This window comes from Microcaecilia unicolor, chromosome 11 (genome assembly GCF_901765095.1).
Source record: "Microcaecilia unicolor chromosome 11, aMicUni1.1, whole genome shotgun sequence".
Lineage (NCBI taxonomy): Eukaryota > Metazoa > Chordata > Amphibia > Gymnophiona > Siphonopidae > Microcaecilia > Microcaecilia unicolor.
The window spans coordinates 74,850,812-74,867,498 of NC_044041.1; the positions used below are offsets into that span (position 1 = coordinate 74,850,812).

The 16,687-nt window shown below is 46.0% G+C and overlaps 1 protein-coding gene across 5 annotated transcripts in view; it reads right to left on the reverse strand.

Moving 5' to 3' along the window:
• Positions 1–16,687, reverse strand: part of GATAD2A (GATA zinc finger domain containing 2A) — a 268,656-nt gene that overhangs the window by 89,053 nt on the left and 162,916 nt on the right. For all 5 annotated transcript variants that reach the window (XM_030218021.1, XM_030218023.1, XM_030218020.1 and 2 more), the window contains exon 2: positions 9,542–9,813. In XM_030218021.1, the coding sequence (XP_030073881.1) occupies positions 9,542–9,807 (266 nt within the window). In that variant the 5' untranslated portion in view covers positions 9,808–9,813. The remainder of the gene's footprint in view (positions 1–9,541; positions 9,814–16,687) is intronic.

Here is a 16,687-nt window from a genome sequence, read left to right on the forward strand (position 1 = left end):
GGATCCCAGAACCTGTAGATAGTCCCTTGCCGACGGTCTCGAGTTCTGCATGAACGGATGAATCAGACTGTAATTTGAGGACACGGGCCGGCGGAAGAAACACGCGACCTTGCCTGGTGTCGAACAGGACTCCCAGATACTCTAACGACTGAGAAGGCTGAAGACGGCTCTTCTGCATATTGATTACCCCAACCTAGGGACTGTAAGAATTCTACACCCGAGCTGTCACCGGAACACTCTTGTGGTAAGACTTTGTCCGTATCAACCAATCGTCTAAGTAAAGATGGACTAAAATGCTTTCCGTTCTGAGAGCCGCAGCTACAACGACCATGACCTTGGTAAATGTACGAGGAGCAGTCACAAGTCCGAAGGGAAGAGCCCAAACTGAAAGTGCTGACCTAGCACTGCAAAACAGAGGAAACGATGTGCAGGATGAATAGGAATGTGAAAATAAGCTTCTGTAAGATCGAGAGAAGTCAGAAACTCCCCGGACCGTACCGCAAAGTCTCCATACGAAACGAGGGCACCTTGAGAGATCGATTGACCGCCTTGAGATCTAAAATTTGTCGGAAGGAATCCTCTTTCTTGGGTACCAGAAATTAATGGAGTAACGGCCTTGACGCTGTTCCGCCAAAGGGACTGGGACAAATTGCTCGGAGATCCAGAAGTCTGCGAAGAGTATCTCTGATGGCTCCGGCCCTTGATGAGAGAATGGAAAGGAGATTGTAGGAAAGCATCTGACAATAGGCTCAGCAAACTAAGGCATACCAGTCTCGAATAACCTCTACTACCCACTGGTCTGAAGTAATCTGGGCCCATTTCCCTAGAAATTGTGCCAATCGAGCACCTACTTGGACTACAGGCTGGGCCCGCAAACCTTCATTGTTGAGGACGGGAGGAGGAGGAAAGGGAATTCCCAGCCTCTCGACCTCCCCTACGACCTCCTCAAAAGGACTGAGCCCTTTGGAAAACCTGGAGCATTTGCATCGGAAAAACTCTGCACAGCTGATGACAAATATCACAGCCTCTACCACGACCTGAAAAATTGCCACGGCCAAAACCTCTGGGACGATCCACAGGCAATCTTGGAACCTTAGCCTCACCCAGGCTATGCACCAGCTTGTCTAATTCTTCACCAAACAAAAAAGAACCCTTAAAGGGAAATTTACTAAGCTTAGACTTAGAAGCCGCATCTGCCGACCAACCACGCAGCCAAAGATTACGACGGCCCACGACGGAGAGAGCCATAGACTTAGACGAAGCCCGAAGCAAATCATAAAGAGCATCTGCCAAAAAGGCCGAACCCATTTCCAACTTTGCCACTTCAGCATCAACTGCTGAAAGATCATCTGAAGAACGGTCCAAAACTCTTTCTGACCAGCGGAACCAAGCTCTCGCTACTAAGGACCCACAAATTGCAGCCTGCACTGCCAGAGCAGAAACATCAAAGGAATTCTTCAGCAAGGATTCAATACAGCGATCCTGGGTATCTCGCAGCGCCGTTCCACCGTCCATGGCAACTGTATTTCGCTTGGTAACCGCGGAAACTACCGCATCCACTAGCGGAGGGCACAAAAGGTCTTTATCCGAGTCAGAAACCGGATAAAGCCTCACCATAGATCTAGCAAGCCGAAAAGCAGAATCAGGAACCTCCCACTGAGACTGAATAATATCCCTAATATCCTGATGCACAGGAAAAGACCTACCTGCTCTGCGAATACCCTTGACCAGCAAATCCACCTTTCTAGGCTCGGCCACTTGGACACCTTGGTCATCAAAACGCAAAGTAGAAGAAACCTGAGAAATAAGCTCCTGAAGGTCATTCTTTATGAAAATTCCTTACCACCGAAGCATCCTCCCCCGCAGGAAGAGATTCTTCTCCATCTACTGTCTGTTCAAGGTCCTCAGAAAATTGCTCCTCAGGTAACCATGCTTCCTCTTCTAAGGATGGCATTTCCTGATCAGGGGTAAAAGAAAAATCCTGTTCTGCCTCCACAGAGTGTCTGACCCATTTTACAGCCAAAGAGGAGCCCTCCAGAGATCTTTTTCCTGGAGGGTCCACAGGAGCAGCTTTGTGCAGCAGGAAGACTTGGTACATCAGTACCACGAATTCAGGAGGAAATCCTCCTTCACCCGCTGACAAAACGGGAGTTTGAGCAGTAGGTAGAGGCACAGCAGTCAGATAGGCCTGGGGCGCAGCACTTAGCGAGCCATCTAAAATGGTGGCGTTTCCCGCCGAAACCGGCACCGAGGACGCGGACCCACCGCTTAAAACGCCTAAATCGGACCCCCCTCCCCCCGGACGGCGCTGACAATTTCACGCCCCCTGCACCACTAAAACCTCTGCAGCGGTGCAGAATTTACATACCCCGCTCGCACCAAGTCCCAGTCACTGACAGACGGAACACCGGCAAAGTTTTTCTGACATCGCTGTCAGCTGTTCACAAAGAAAGAAGCAAAGGCGCCTTTTTAAAGGAACAATGAAGGAGCTGCCCTGCTTGTTTAAATCAAACCAAAATGCGGTTGTTTGCAAACAGCAGACCGGCTGGTCTTTTTTTTTTTTTTTTTTTTAAGTAGCTGCCTCTTCCTGCCTCCAAAGCTCTTCCCGTGAAGAGCTTGAGGAACTTTTTTTTTTTTTTTTAATAAAGAATGCTAGCTTTCTAGGCAACTAAAGAAGCCAGCACCCAAAAAATATCAGGGAGGCTATGGGGGAAGGGACATAGATCCCCCCCCCCCCGAGTGTAACACCCCCAAGGCACTAAGAGACCCCCCACGGACCTCTGCCTATGTGAACCAGGTTTTTTTTTTTTTAAAGATGCACAGAAATAATTCAAAGAACCTTTTACCACAAAGAGAAATAAAGTACAAAATAGAAAAAAGACTGAGACTGAAGGGTTCACCACCTTCCACCTGCTGGGGACTGAGATTACTGGATCTTTCTCTAGCTGGCAAGGGCTCTTCTTGGCTCGCTAGAGTCAGTTTTTTTTTTCTCAGTCTCCACCTGCTGGAAGGCGTGCACAACCCATCAGTCACATTCTGGGCTGGTCTGGAGGGACGCTAAGGGAGACCAAGTTGCCACCTTGCAAATATCTTTGGGCAAAACCACATGGGCCTCTATTCATAAAGCCAACTGCACACGGATAGAGTGGGCCCTTAGGCCCTTCAGAACACGTTTGTTCCAACAAATATACACTGTCTCAATAGCTGGTTGATCCAGTGTGCTATAGCAGCTTTGGGAGCTGTCAGACCCTTGTGTGGCCCATGGAATATATCAAATAGTTCAAGACACAATATTGGTTAGACTCCTGAAGGCAGTGGAGCAATACCCACTGCACATCCACCTTGTGGAGCTTTCTGGACTGTGTCTGTTCTTTGAATGCAGGCTGGGATAATGCAGATCGAGATAGCCTCATCCAAGGCAAATAAGAATAGATCCCTAAAAGATAGAGCCTGTAATTCTGAGACCCTGATCGCTGAGGCGATGGTTACCAAAAAGACAGTCTTCAGTGTAAGATATTTCAAGGCGGTCACCCGTAATGGCTAAAAGGGCAGGCTCAGAAGGACATTCAGCTTGAGGTTGAAACCCCACAAGGGCAATAACAGATGTACGGGGTGGGGTGGGGGCATCACTACCACAACATGCCTTTCTGAAACTGTGCACCACCTGGATTAACAGTCGAGGAAAAGCCACCCAGCTTCCTTCTGAAACAAGTAAAAAAAAACCAAAAAAAATCCAACAACAACAAAAAAAAAAAACATGCCACTTGAACCTTCAGGGAACTGACAGCCAGTCCCTGCTGAAATCTGCAGGAAATCCAGTATGGCATGATCTGCACCCTCCAGGGCGACAGGGAACACCTCACGTACCAGTGTTCAAAAATCCTCTAGACCTGAACATAAGCCAGTGAGGTGGAGAGCTTACATATGGGAGGGTGGAAATAACTGGGGCTGAAAAACCTCACAAGGCACTGCCTCTCAAGGACCAAATCGTAAGCCAGAAGGGACCCAGATCCTCCATCTTCACTGGACCCTGATGAAGGAGATCCCTGCCCCTGAGGCAGGTCGGAGGAATCCACTAGCAGATGCACCAGGTCCACATACCAGGGTCTCCAAAACCAGTTTGCATAGTGCCCTCCCAATTAGGGGCCAAGGCAGAGTAGCTCCTATCAGGGCCACTCCAGAACCAAAGTATTGATACCTGCAGAAGAACTGAATTGCCTTGGCATTGTGGCTTGAAACCATCAAGTGAAACATTAGCTGCTTCACCTGTCCACTATGAGCTGAAAGGCTTTTGGGCTCAGTTCCCACTACCCTACATCCAAAGTGGATCAGCTGAGAAAATCTGCTTAGATAATAGTCCTGGCTTGCAATGTGAACCGTAAACTGCCTTAAGATGCCTCTCCACCCAGTAACATAGAACTTCTGCCTCTAGGGTGCCCGCATGGCTCCTGTTACCCCACTGCTTGAACACCACTACAGCAGTGGCCTATGTTAACATCATCCCTGACATCACTCTGTCCTGCAGAATGGACAGGAATTCCAGGAATACAAGCCTAATGGTGCTTGTCTTGAGGAAACTGATCAACTAAGTTGACTCCTGAGAGGACCAGAGGCCCTGCACCACTCATGTACCATAGTGAGCCCCCCAGGCTAGCATCCATGATTATCACAATCCACTGTTGGGAATCTAAAAGGGATCTCTCTAGACAGACGAGAGTCGAGAGCCCATTAAGCAAGCCTCTGGCAAACTTGTGGTGAAAGGAGCAGCCTGGCCTCAAAATCCTGAGGGGCCTGTGCAACAATGGGGCCCCCGACAGGGATTTCATGTGCATGCATGCTCACAGAGCCACTTCTGGGATTGCTGCCACGAAGCTGAGGACCTGAAGATAATCCCATGCCCTTGGGGCCTGCAAAGCACAGAAATGGCTCAGCTGCAACTGAGGTTTGCACATCCACTCCTCCATGAGAAACACCATCCCACAGGCAGTGTTGAACAAACCTCCCAGATATTCCAACTGCTGAGAATGAACCAAACGGTTTTGTTCGGTTCGCCATCCATCCCAGGCTCTCCAAGAACTGAAATCACCTGTGAGATGGCTGTCTTGGACTCCTCTGAGTTGGCCCAGGTCAGTCAAATCAATGAGGTAGGAGTGCACTCTGATACCCTGGGAACATAGCTGGGCTACTGCCGCCACCGCTACCACCACCACCACCATCATCATCATCACACATTGGACAAGGTCAAGGAGCCATCACCAGCCTGAAAGGAAGGGCACAGAATTGAAAATATTTCCACAGGAGGTGAAAGCGCAGGAAGTGCTTGTGGGCTGCACAAATGGGAATGTGAAAGTAGGCCACAGTCAGATCTAGGGATGTTAAAAATTCTCCATACAGAATCGCAGCACCTTAAGGGGTGCATTTACATCTTTGAGATCTAGGATGATCTGAGGAAGCCCCCTATCCCGACCCCTTCTTTGGCATTATGTGTCCTCTGCTCCTCAGGAGGAGCCGTCTCCACAGCATATGAAGCAGCATTTTGTGGAGGAGCCACTAGGGGAAGAGATCATGAAGGCCTCTGAAAACAGGACATGCCATATTGAAGGTTTAGCCTTGATTTGCCACCTTCAACACCCACTGGCCTCGAGGTGATGTGGGTCCACTTGTGGCGAAAGGGGGAGACCCTGCAGCTACTTGAACCAAGGGGCCCAGAGCAAGCTCACTGCGCTTCCTTGGTGATGCCAGACACGTATGAGGAACCCTGGTCACCAGACCTTCTTGAGCCCCAAAAGGAACCTTGTCTGGACTGTCTCCCTGAACCGCCAGAACTGGCTGCCTCCTTTTCTCCAAATCTTTCCAAAGAGCAAGTGTCCCCTAAAGGGCAGTGAGTTCAGGTGCACTTTGGAACAAACATCAGTCAACTAGTGTCAGAGCTACAGCCAACTCCTGGTCAAAACCACGGAGGCTACTGAATGAGAAGAAATACAAACCAGGTCATAGAGGAAACCACCATGGAAAACAGCAGTGGACTCCAAACACACCACCTCCAGGGAATCAGGTAGCTGCTGTAGCCAACATAGTAAAGCTTGAGCCAAAGAGAAATCACAGATGGCTGCCTGAACCCCCACCACTGTCAAAAGAAGGCCTGCTTGAGTAGATGCTCCACATCTCATGTGCCTCTTTGAGGGCTGACCTTCTTTCAACAGGGATTGTGGTCTTCTTGATCACAGATGTAACAAGGATGTACACTTTGGGGGCCCACGAATATTTGTCAATCTCCTCCACTATTAGGGCTAAAGCCTCTCGAGAGTTTTTCCTCCACTAAAGGCCCCCTCTGGGAACTCTCAGTCCATCAGCATAATGCACACAACCATTTTGGGGAAGGGGAAAGGCCTGGGGGGTGGGCCCTACCAGCCCCTCAGAAGCGGGTCCTCTTTATCTGGCCCCAGAGCAGAGACAGCTACAGTGACTCACCAATGACATCAATCACACAGGGAAGCTCTTCCTTCCTAAGGAGCCAAATGACCAGAGGGTGCTTCCTCCTCCACCCAATGAGGTTCTGGGTTTGAACCTACATCTGCTGCTGAATTCTCTAGAAGGGAGAAATCATCAGGCCACCTGATGCTCTGAAAGACAACTGAAGTCCTTGTACTCTGGACAGCACAGAGCTGCTTTTTCCAACTGGGCATGACCTCCAAAGGTCCTTCATCCTCACTCAGGAGTGGTGGCATCACCACAACTACGGGCCTACTTCATGAGGAGAACCATACGAGCCAGTTCTGGAAGCACGGCCCTCCTACTAATCCCAGTATGTGTTGCTTGGGAACAGTTTTCAATTACATCTTCTCATGCAGCAAAACAGATGACAGAGGAGCAGCTGAGGACAAAATGGTCCTCATTTCCTTAGGACTGTGGGTTCTGAGGGCTGGCCAGAGGCAGGACCAGCTGCCCTTAAATTCATCTCCTATACATCAACCAGTGCCATTTCTAAGAAAGCAAAAATTGAGATGTCACTTCCTAAGCTGCCAGTTCCTGCAGACAGATCAGCAGCAACAGCCTGTTCAGGCCGGTATGCCCCTGCCTGTTGCCCAGCTCTCCACAGACCCCTTGTAATCCCCCTGGGCTCTCAAGGTGTCTTGGCCCTGCTTTAGTTATTGCTCCCTCCCCCACACCAAGACCTAACAGGCTTGCTCTCTTTTTTCTTTTTTATAACTATTTTCCTGAATAGGAGGGAAATAAAGCAAGCTGCAGGGCACCACTGCAGGCAAGTGCCCCATGGAGACTAAGCCTGAATGCCACCCCCCCGAGAACCTTGAAGTCCTCACTTGGATTTCAGGGCTCTGTTCTTTCCTGGTTTTCTTCTTCTCTCTCCCGGCGTACCTTTAGCATATACTCTAGTGGATCCTCCTCTATCTACTTCTATCCCACTATCAGTTGGTGTACCTCAGGGATCTGTCCTGGGACCTCTTCTTTTCTCCATCTATACTTCTTCCCTTGGTACTCTGATCTCATCCCATGGTTTTCAGTATCATCTTTATGCTGATGACTCCCAGATCTACCTCTCCACACCAGAAATCTCAGCAGGAATCCAGGCCAATGTATCAGCCTGCCTGTCTGACATTGCTGCCTGGATGTCTCAGCGCCATCTGAAACTAAACATGACCAAGTTTGAGCTTTTCATCTTTCCCCCTAAACCAACCTCTCCTCCTCTCTCATTCTCTATTTCTGTGGATAACACTCATCCTTCCTGTCTCATCAGCTCGTAACCTTGGGGGTCATCTTCGACTCCTCTCTCTCCTTCTCTGCACATATTCAGCAGACTGCTAAAACCTGTCGTTTCTTTCTCTATAATATCAGCAAAATTCACCCTTTCCTTTCTGAGCACACTACCAGAACCCTCATCCACACTCTTATCACCTCTCGCTTAGACTATTGCAACTTGCTTCTTACAGGTCTCCCGCTTAGCCATCTCTCTCCTCTTCAATCTGTTCAAAATTCTGCTGCACGACTAATATTCTGCCAGTGTCGTTATGCTCATATTAGCCCTCTCCTCAAGTCACTTCACTGGCTTCCTATCCGTTTCCGCATACAGTTCAAACTCCTCTTATTGACCTATAAGTGCATTCACTCTGCAGCTCCTCAGTACCTCTCCACTCTCATCTCTCCCTACACTCCTCCCCGGGAACTCCGTTCACTGGGTAAATCCTCCACTGCTAACTCCAGACTCCGTTCCTTTTATCTTGCTGCACCATATGCCTGGAATAGACTTCCTGAGCCGGTATGTCAAGCTCCATCTCTGGCCATCTTCAAATCTAAGCTAAAAGCCCACCTTTTTGATGCTGCTTTTAACTCCTAACCCTTATTCACTTTGTTCAGAACCCTTATTTTATCATCCTCACTTTAATATTCCCTTATCTCTTGTTTGTTCTGTCTGTCCTAATTAGATTGTAAGCTCTGTCAAGCAGGGACTGTCTCTTCATGTTCAAGTTTACAGCGCTGCGTATGTCTAGTAGCGCTTTAGAAATGATAAGTAGTAGTAGTTTTGGAGTCATAGCTCCATGCTTGATTGTTCCAGCTGATGGACAGGGGTCAGAAACGAGACAGTTAGGGTTGACCATGGCACTAGAACAGAAGGCATGGAAAGCCAAAGCTAGGACCAGTGCCAGCCTACAAAACAACCTTACCATTTGATGGAGGTAGAGAAATACTGGAAAGTTCCAGCAGAGCATCAGCCTATGTTTGGAGATATCCCTGGAAATCTCAGATCTCTATCTCCATTTGCCGGTAGGAAAGTGACAACCCAATTATACAGACTGATGTGAATGAAATGCTTAGGAAACCATTTTTTCCCTCTATTTTCTTTCCGTAAGTATTAACTCATCAAAATCTAGGAATCTAAAGCCTCTGTCAGTGCTGCACTACCTATTTGCAACAGCTGGTGGAAGGCTATTATACTTCTTTCTGCTTCCACTTCCAAGGATGAATCCCCCTTCATGCTATGTTCATTCTCCCCTCATTCTCTGCTATCTAGGGCCTGAAGACTGGGATTCCCAACTTGTCTCCCTCCCCCCTAATTTCCTGTATTACAGCCCAGGCCAGACAAAAAACAGCACAACAGGAGAAAAATGCTTAATAATCACAAGTAAATGCAATTACTACACATGACGCCACTCAGAAAGCAATGTGGAAAACATTGGCAGGCCTTCAATAATCCCCTTTTCCACCAACTCACTTTTACCAGGCAGACATCACTCAACAATCACAGTGCATCATCCTATTTACTTAATAATGTGTGCTGTTACCAAAAAAAATAATTATTTTGTTCCTGGTTTGCTCTTTTTGCTCTGAGGAATCCAGATAGCTGTTAAGTGGGAGTAAAATGCATTTTACCACCATTGACAGGCATGTAACGTCAACCAGAAGGAATATGAAGTACCAAGACTTGCATTCTTTCAACCACAAGACATATTAAGATAGGTGCGTCCGGTACATGGCTCAGAGGCATTCTAAGAAGATCCTGGTCAAAGTGGTGCTCAGCTCTCACCTTTTTGAGGTACTCATGTCCACAGGTTCATCTCCTGTCTGTACTTCCAATTTAATTGTTGCCTTTACTTCCCCTCCTTTCAATAATCCTTGGACTTTACCCACACCAAGCTCAGTCTTTAATTTAAGATCCCCTTCTATTTTCATATCTGCCATTGGCAGTCCTTTGTCTATTTTAACTTTTTTACTGTCCATGTCATTTTGGGTGATTTCTCGCTCCAAAGCTCGCTTCTGACTCCGAGTCCGGCATGCCTCCTCTGTCATCATGGGGTTCTGGTAATGAAAAGAAACAGAACATGGTTATCCTCAGGATCAAGTCATAGAAAGATACAGTACTTGAAATTAGAGGTGGGCAATCGTGTTAATTTTTTTTTTTTTTTAACGCAAAAGGTGTTTAATGATGCTTTTTTTTTTTTTTTTTTTTTAAACGCAGGTTACAGATTTTTCCAGCCTCAGCATAGCCTCAAAGTCCCTTATCTTCCCCTACATGGTCAGGCTCTGCAGATACTGGAGCTGCACCATGGAGGAAGTGGCGAAGTTCCCAGGACTTGAAACCGCGAGACTTCCCAGACTTCCTGCAAGGTGTGGTTCAAGTATCTGCAGCGCCTGGCCATGCAGGAGAAGATGATGACTTTAAGGCTGTGCCAAGGAAGCTGAAAAAGTCTGAAGCCTGGGTTAAAACAAACAAAAGAATCCCGAAAACAAGGCAGCATTAAAAACATCTTTGAGGCTGTGCAGAGGAAACTGAAAAAAAAATCTAGAGCCCAAGCCCAGATCTAGAGGTAAACGAAGGGGAGAGAGAGAGAAGCTGGGTGAAGGCTAGGCAGGGGGACAGGAGAGAAACTGTGTGAATAAAATTTTAAAAAGTATTACGAGTTCATCTGCCACTTTGTGCCACTAATTTTCAGTTTAGTATTACATTTTGTTTGAAACGTATTTTTAATTACAAGATCAATCATAAATCGTTGCCCACCCCTACTTGAAATACAAAATTAATTATGGATAATGCTATCACATGTCACATCCCTGCCTGATCGGTACTGGGATAGTATGTTGCCATGGGGTGCCCATGACTGCATATCCTTGCTAGGATCCTCGTTTTTCACTCTAGCTGGGACTGTAGGTGTACTGAAAGCCTATTTCAAATTCTTCAGGTTCTACCAACTCTCATACAACTGAGGGGCACAGACTGGGCTGAGTATCCCTCAAACTGAGAACAGACCAGGTTACCGATCAGGAGGGGATAGATCTAGGGCCCTTGGCAAGTCACTTTTAGAAGTGCTCCGACAGCAACTTCCAGCAGCAAATCATTTGCTGTGATTCTGACTTGACATTATTCTAACACAGGTTTAAGGCCATGCTTATTTTACAAGTGTTAAAGGACTACAAGCAAAAATGCAAGCCTTGGTTTGTAAGAGAGGGTGGGGGTACTGATAGCAGACAAAAGATCTTCTGAATTGCTTTAGCAAGTACAAAGAGAAAAAGTATGAAACATTAGTAAAACCTGCAGGAGAATTCTGAAATCTGGCAGCATATTTCAGGGATAAAGTTAATAACTAGAAATAAATAAGATACTAATGTTATCAGCATTTAATATCACATACAATGTTACTTTAACTCGACCAAGTTAACTACATAAGAAAAGTTACAGTCAGGCTTTCCTCTTGTCCTAGAAGAGCCAGGCAGACTTTTTTCAAGCAATGCAGGAAGTTCTGTCAGGTCCTATGGGACCACAGTTAACTGATTAGTGACAAGAGCAGGGGGGGGGGGGGGGGTGGGATCTTTCTTCTCCGAAATAAAACTTTACAGTTTTAGTTGCTGAAGGGACAGCGAACACCACACATCATTGCAATCAAACCTGAATGCAGAAAACTGACCTAAACCCCCCCCCCCAAAACCTACACATATATATATACATGAAGAGAGACGAGTCAATTTTTGATCCCATGACATCACTGGGATCCACGTGACCACATGACCCTTCCCAGCATTTAGTCTGACATACAAAGCACTTTCCAGAAAACCAGTCTGAACTGGTTCCAAATGCTGGGTTAACCCTGCGGCAGCCATTCTATGACAGGAATCTGGAAAACCTCTTAAAGGGACAGGGCCAGCAATGGCAGATGCTTTGATCAGTCACATCTCTCCACATTCCCTCCCACAAGCTGGATTGTGGACAGGATCACACCACGTGGGATTTCATAGTTAAAAAACCTCAATACAGCCAACCATTAAGAACATTTTTCCTGCAGCCCAGAGACAGGCCAACCAAACACAGCCATTCAAGAAATGGATTTTAATATCTGTCTGAATGTCACATACATCACTCACAAGCTTTCCCCCCCATTTTGGCTAATAAAAGGGAGTAAGAATTCAACATCTGCAGTATCACACTTGTTTCCATGGGAACAGACGAATGTCACCTGCCAAAGGGACCCACTCTGCTGGAATGCTATGGGAACAATATCATGTTCTGTCTGATAAGGCAGAAACAGTGTCACAGGACTGCAAATCTTTCCCTTGAAATTAAAAACGGACAATTTCATAAATGCCTGAACTCTGGGCTGAATTTCAGTGCTAATTATATGGGCATACTAAAACAGTGCAAGCTCCAGCTCAACTACAGGGTTGCTCTGGACTCGGTTGTTGGGGGTGCTTCGGAGAGGAGCACGGTATGGGTTAAGCTTAAGGGTTGGTTGAGATGGGGACAAGAGGGGTTGGGACAGGGAGGGAAGGGGTCTGGGATGGAAATTGAACAGCAAAGAGTTGGGGGGCGGTGGGTTTGGTCAGTGTGTGCGCTCAGTCTGGTCGCTATCTGGATCGCCCTTTGGATTTCTGCCCTGGTGGATCTTTTTTGTTAGTCTCTTGCTGGGGGGGGGGGGGGGGGTGGAGGCTGGCGCACCCCCCTGGTACGGCAAACAATTGGGACAGCTCTTTTTATGTTTACTTGTTTAGTGGGACATGGCAACACTACAAGTTACTACATGGAATGTCGGGGGAATACACTCCACGATTAAACGGCAAAAGCTGTTAAAGGCTCTCAATGACAAAAACACCTCCATAGCATTTTTGCAAGAGACCCACCTCTCGAAGGCTGCGCATGCCAAATTGAAATGCTGATGGGTGAGTGAGATTTTTGATTCCCCGGCGGTGGGTAGGAGAGGAGTGGCAATCCTAATCAGAAAGGGCTTGAATGTAGAAACCAAACAGGTGGTAGTGGACCCGGAGGGAAGATTTGTTCTGGCCTCTGTGGTGCTGGAATGACAACCCATTTTGCTATGTAACATATATGCTCCCAACAATTATGAGAGGGCGTTCTTTACCCAGGTCATTCGCAGGATTCATGATTTAGGAGAAGTGCCAGTCCTGTCGGGAGAGGATCTAAATGATGTAGCTGACCCCATTTTGGATAGATCCAAGCTGACGGGGAGGGAGCTGACCAGAACTGAGAGGGGTATTTCCATGTTATGCGCTGCCCTGGATATGGTGGATGTGTGGCAAACACCTCACCCTTTAGAGAGGGATTGTACGCATGTTTCCAGGGCCTATTCTACAATGCCTAGAATAGACTATGTGCTGCTCTTGCGGGAGTTTTTGTCCTTAGTAATGGAAACTCGGATAGGGCCCATAATGATCTTGGACCATGCCTGGGTAGAACTTAGATTGCAGGTGGGCAGCCCTCACTCCCCGGTTGGTACATGGCGATTTCTTCCTTTTCTTCACAAGGATAGTCAGTTTTTACTGCTCTTGCTTTCCAAGTGGCAGGACTACAAAGATAACAATGAAGTTCACAGGGCTAATCCAATTCTATTTTGGGAATCGGCGAAGGCTGTTCTTCAGGCAGAGATCATCTCTTATGTTAGTTTCCAGCCATGCATTGAGAGGTGTTGCGCCTGGAGCGGAGGGTGACTTCTCTTTGGAGGCAATATGGTATGGGGCATGCTTTACAGATTAGGACACAATTGCTAGAAACTCGACAGGCACTGAATGAGCTCTTGAATGAACGAGCCAAGAAGTCCTTTGCATACTATAAATATCAGCTTTACAGATTTGCAAATAAGAGTAGCAGACTCTTGGCTAGAATGGTACATAGATGTGTAGGTCCTCGCAAGATTACCACAATGACAGAATCAGGAGGAGGTTTGGAACTATTTTCTCTGTCTCCTTCCACTGGTAGATGGACACAACCCATTAGTCTGGACTGGTCTGATATAGATAACAAGGAATAGGGATTTACATATGCACTGGTGAATTAGAGTTAAAACAGCAAAAAAATACAGGCCGAGAGACTGTTGAAAACAGCTTGCCATAGAGGCAATAAAATCCTGTTCAAGTATATTTGAAGCAGAAAACCTTTGAGGGGTAAAATGGGTGCACATATACATCCATATATATCTAGCTTTAGCTCAGTAGTAGTTAAAGGCAAATTAAATTTGTGTACAATAGGTACTTCCTGTCCCAGGGGAATTATAATAAATTTGCACCTGAGGCAATGGAAGGTTAAGTGACTTTCCAAGGTCACAAAGAGCATCAGTGAGATTTAAGCCTGCTTTCTTAGCTCTCTTCCATTGCTCTAGTCAATGTTGTTCTATTCCAGATGATCAAGGGGTTAAAAAAATTAAAATTGTTTTCCTCAGATATTTACCCATATCAGAAACATGCAACAGTAATCAACCACTGTAATGCAATTGACAAACAAGTAACAAATGCCCCAGACAGGATGGCATTCACTGAGTTCAGAAAGAGCTCAAACATGAAATTGTTAGGTTACAGACTATTAGTACTGTAATAGGTTATCATTTAAAACAGACACAGTAACTGAGGATTGGAAGGTGGCAAAAAACAGAGCCAGTTTTTAAAAAGGGCTTTAAGAGTGATCTAGGAAACTATAGACCAGGACGTTCAATGTCAATTCTGGGCAAAATAGAAGAAGCTATTTAAAAAAAAAAAAAAAAAATCACTGAGTCAGCAGGGGTTCACTAAAGAGACCTGCCTTTATCAATTTTTGTTTTGGAGTAGCAGCTTAGTGGTTAGTACAGCAGCCTGAGAACCTGGTTTTGATTCTCACTGCAGCTCCTTGTGATTCTAGGCAAGTCACTTAACCCTTCATTGCCCAGGTACAAAATAAGTACCTGTATATATAATATGTAAACCACTTTGATGTAACCACAGAAAGGCAGTATAGAAGTCCCATCCTCTTTCCCTAAACAAAAATGGATAAAGGTAAGCAGGTTGATCTAATGAATTTGGATTTTGTGAAGACATCTGATAAAAACTCTCATGAGCAAACTCCTCAGGGTCTTTTCATGATTGATAACTGGTTTGATAACTGGTTAAGAGAAAAAAACCCCCCCAAAGATGAGGACTAAAATGAAAAGGATTAGTAGTTGAGCCCAATGCATTGCTACTAGGACCTATGCTGGTTAACATATTCATGATATAAACAAGTTGGAAAAGCACATGGAACGTGGCTCATAGCATTCTTTCTAACCTGTGTGTGGTGTGTACATACATAAGTTTTACTTGCAGGACAGAGGGAAGGGATAGCCTTATTCACCAATTTTCTCCACATTTCATCTCTCCAGAAGTAGCATTCAGAAAAAACGGCATATAGCTTGTGAGAAAGGGGAACAGTGGTTTCAACACAACTAATTACTTACACTCAGTATATATTGTCTTCTTACTCCCATCTCATGTTCACAGTAAACCTTAGCCATAAGCTAACTACATCCTGTTTTATTGAGCAACTTTACTTATGCATACCTTCCTCATTGTTTTGTTTTATACAAATATTAATATTTTTGAAAATCAATAAATACAAATTTAAAAAAAAAAAAAAAAGCCAAAACGAACAGTGGGTTCACAGAAAAAGAAGCTGGACAAGTAATTTTCATCCTCCACTGCCCTTGGCACAAACCAGAGATACCACAGTAAACCATCCCAAAGAGCAGGATTTAAATTAAATATATAGAGACATAAATCTAGAAAGATTTAAGTATTAAAAATGTTTCACAAATAGAAAGAAATAGAGCTGGATATCTAGCTTTCTTTGGTGCCATTCTATCCTTTCTGTGTCACCAAAGAAAAGCAAAGTTACTCACTTGTAGCAGGTGTTCTCTGAGGACAGTAGGCCAAGTATTCATTTGGGTGACATCATATGACAGAGCCCAGTGCATCCCACCACACATGCAGCTCCAAGGGGAGGTGGGAGTGTAAATGAAAATACTTGGCCTGCTGTCCTTGGAGAACATCTGCTATAAGTAACTGCTTTCTCAGAGACAAATGTCATCCTCTCACTCCATTCTCTTAGGCTCCTCTTCTATTACTCAACAAAACACCAAAATATTGGGAGTTATTTTAGTTTCGAGTTACACGTTTCTGCAGTCAAGGATTGTTTTTATAGAATGAGGCAAATTTGGCCATTTCTGGACCCCCCCCCCCCCCGCGCCAACCATAAACATTATCATCCATTCCTTCATTATCAGCAAACTTGATTACTATAATATATACTGATACTAGTAAAAAAGGCCCGTTTCTGCTTTAAAGGAAACGGGCGCTAGCAAGGTTTTCCTCGGAGTGTGTATGTTGAGAGTGTGTGTGTGTGACAGAAAGAGAGTGAGACTGGGTGCGAGTGTGTGTGTGAGAATGAGAGTATGTGCCAGGATCCCCCCTCTCTCCCAGTTCCAGGGTCGTCCCCCCCCCTCCCATGTCTCCCATTTGCAGGGGTGTCCCCCCCTTCCTTCCTCTCAGTTGCAGGGTCCCCCTCCTCCCATCCTCCCTTTTTCCCAGTTGCAGGGTCCCCCTCCCAGTTGCAGGGTCTGTGTGTCTCCCCCCTCCTTTTGTCCAGTGGAAACAGCTGTAAAAATGGCAATGAGAAGCAGCTCCTAGGTTTTTTTTTTTTTTTTTTTGAGTGTATAGGAATGACGGCTGCTTTGGGGAGTGGAATCAGAGATTAACCAACGGGCTTCCTTGCTTACCATAGACTTGCTTTGTTCACTTCCTCTCCTGTCTATTGAACGTCCTGCAGCATGTCATAGCAGCCAATCAGTGGCACTTCAGGAATGACATCACTTTTATCTACTCCACTTTCCTGAGCAGTTGTGGCTGGAATCCACGGTTCCAGGCATCCTCAGAACGTTGGAGGTGA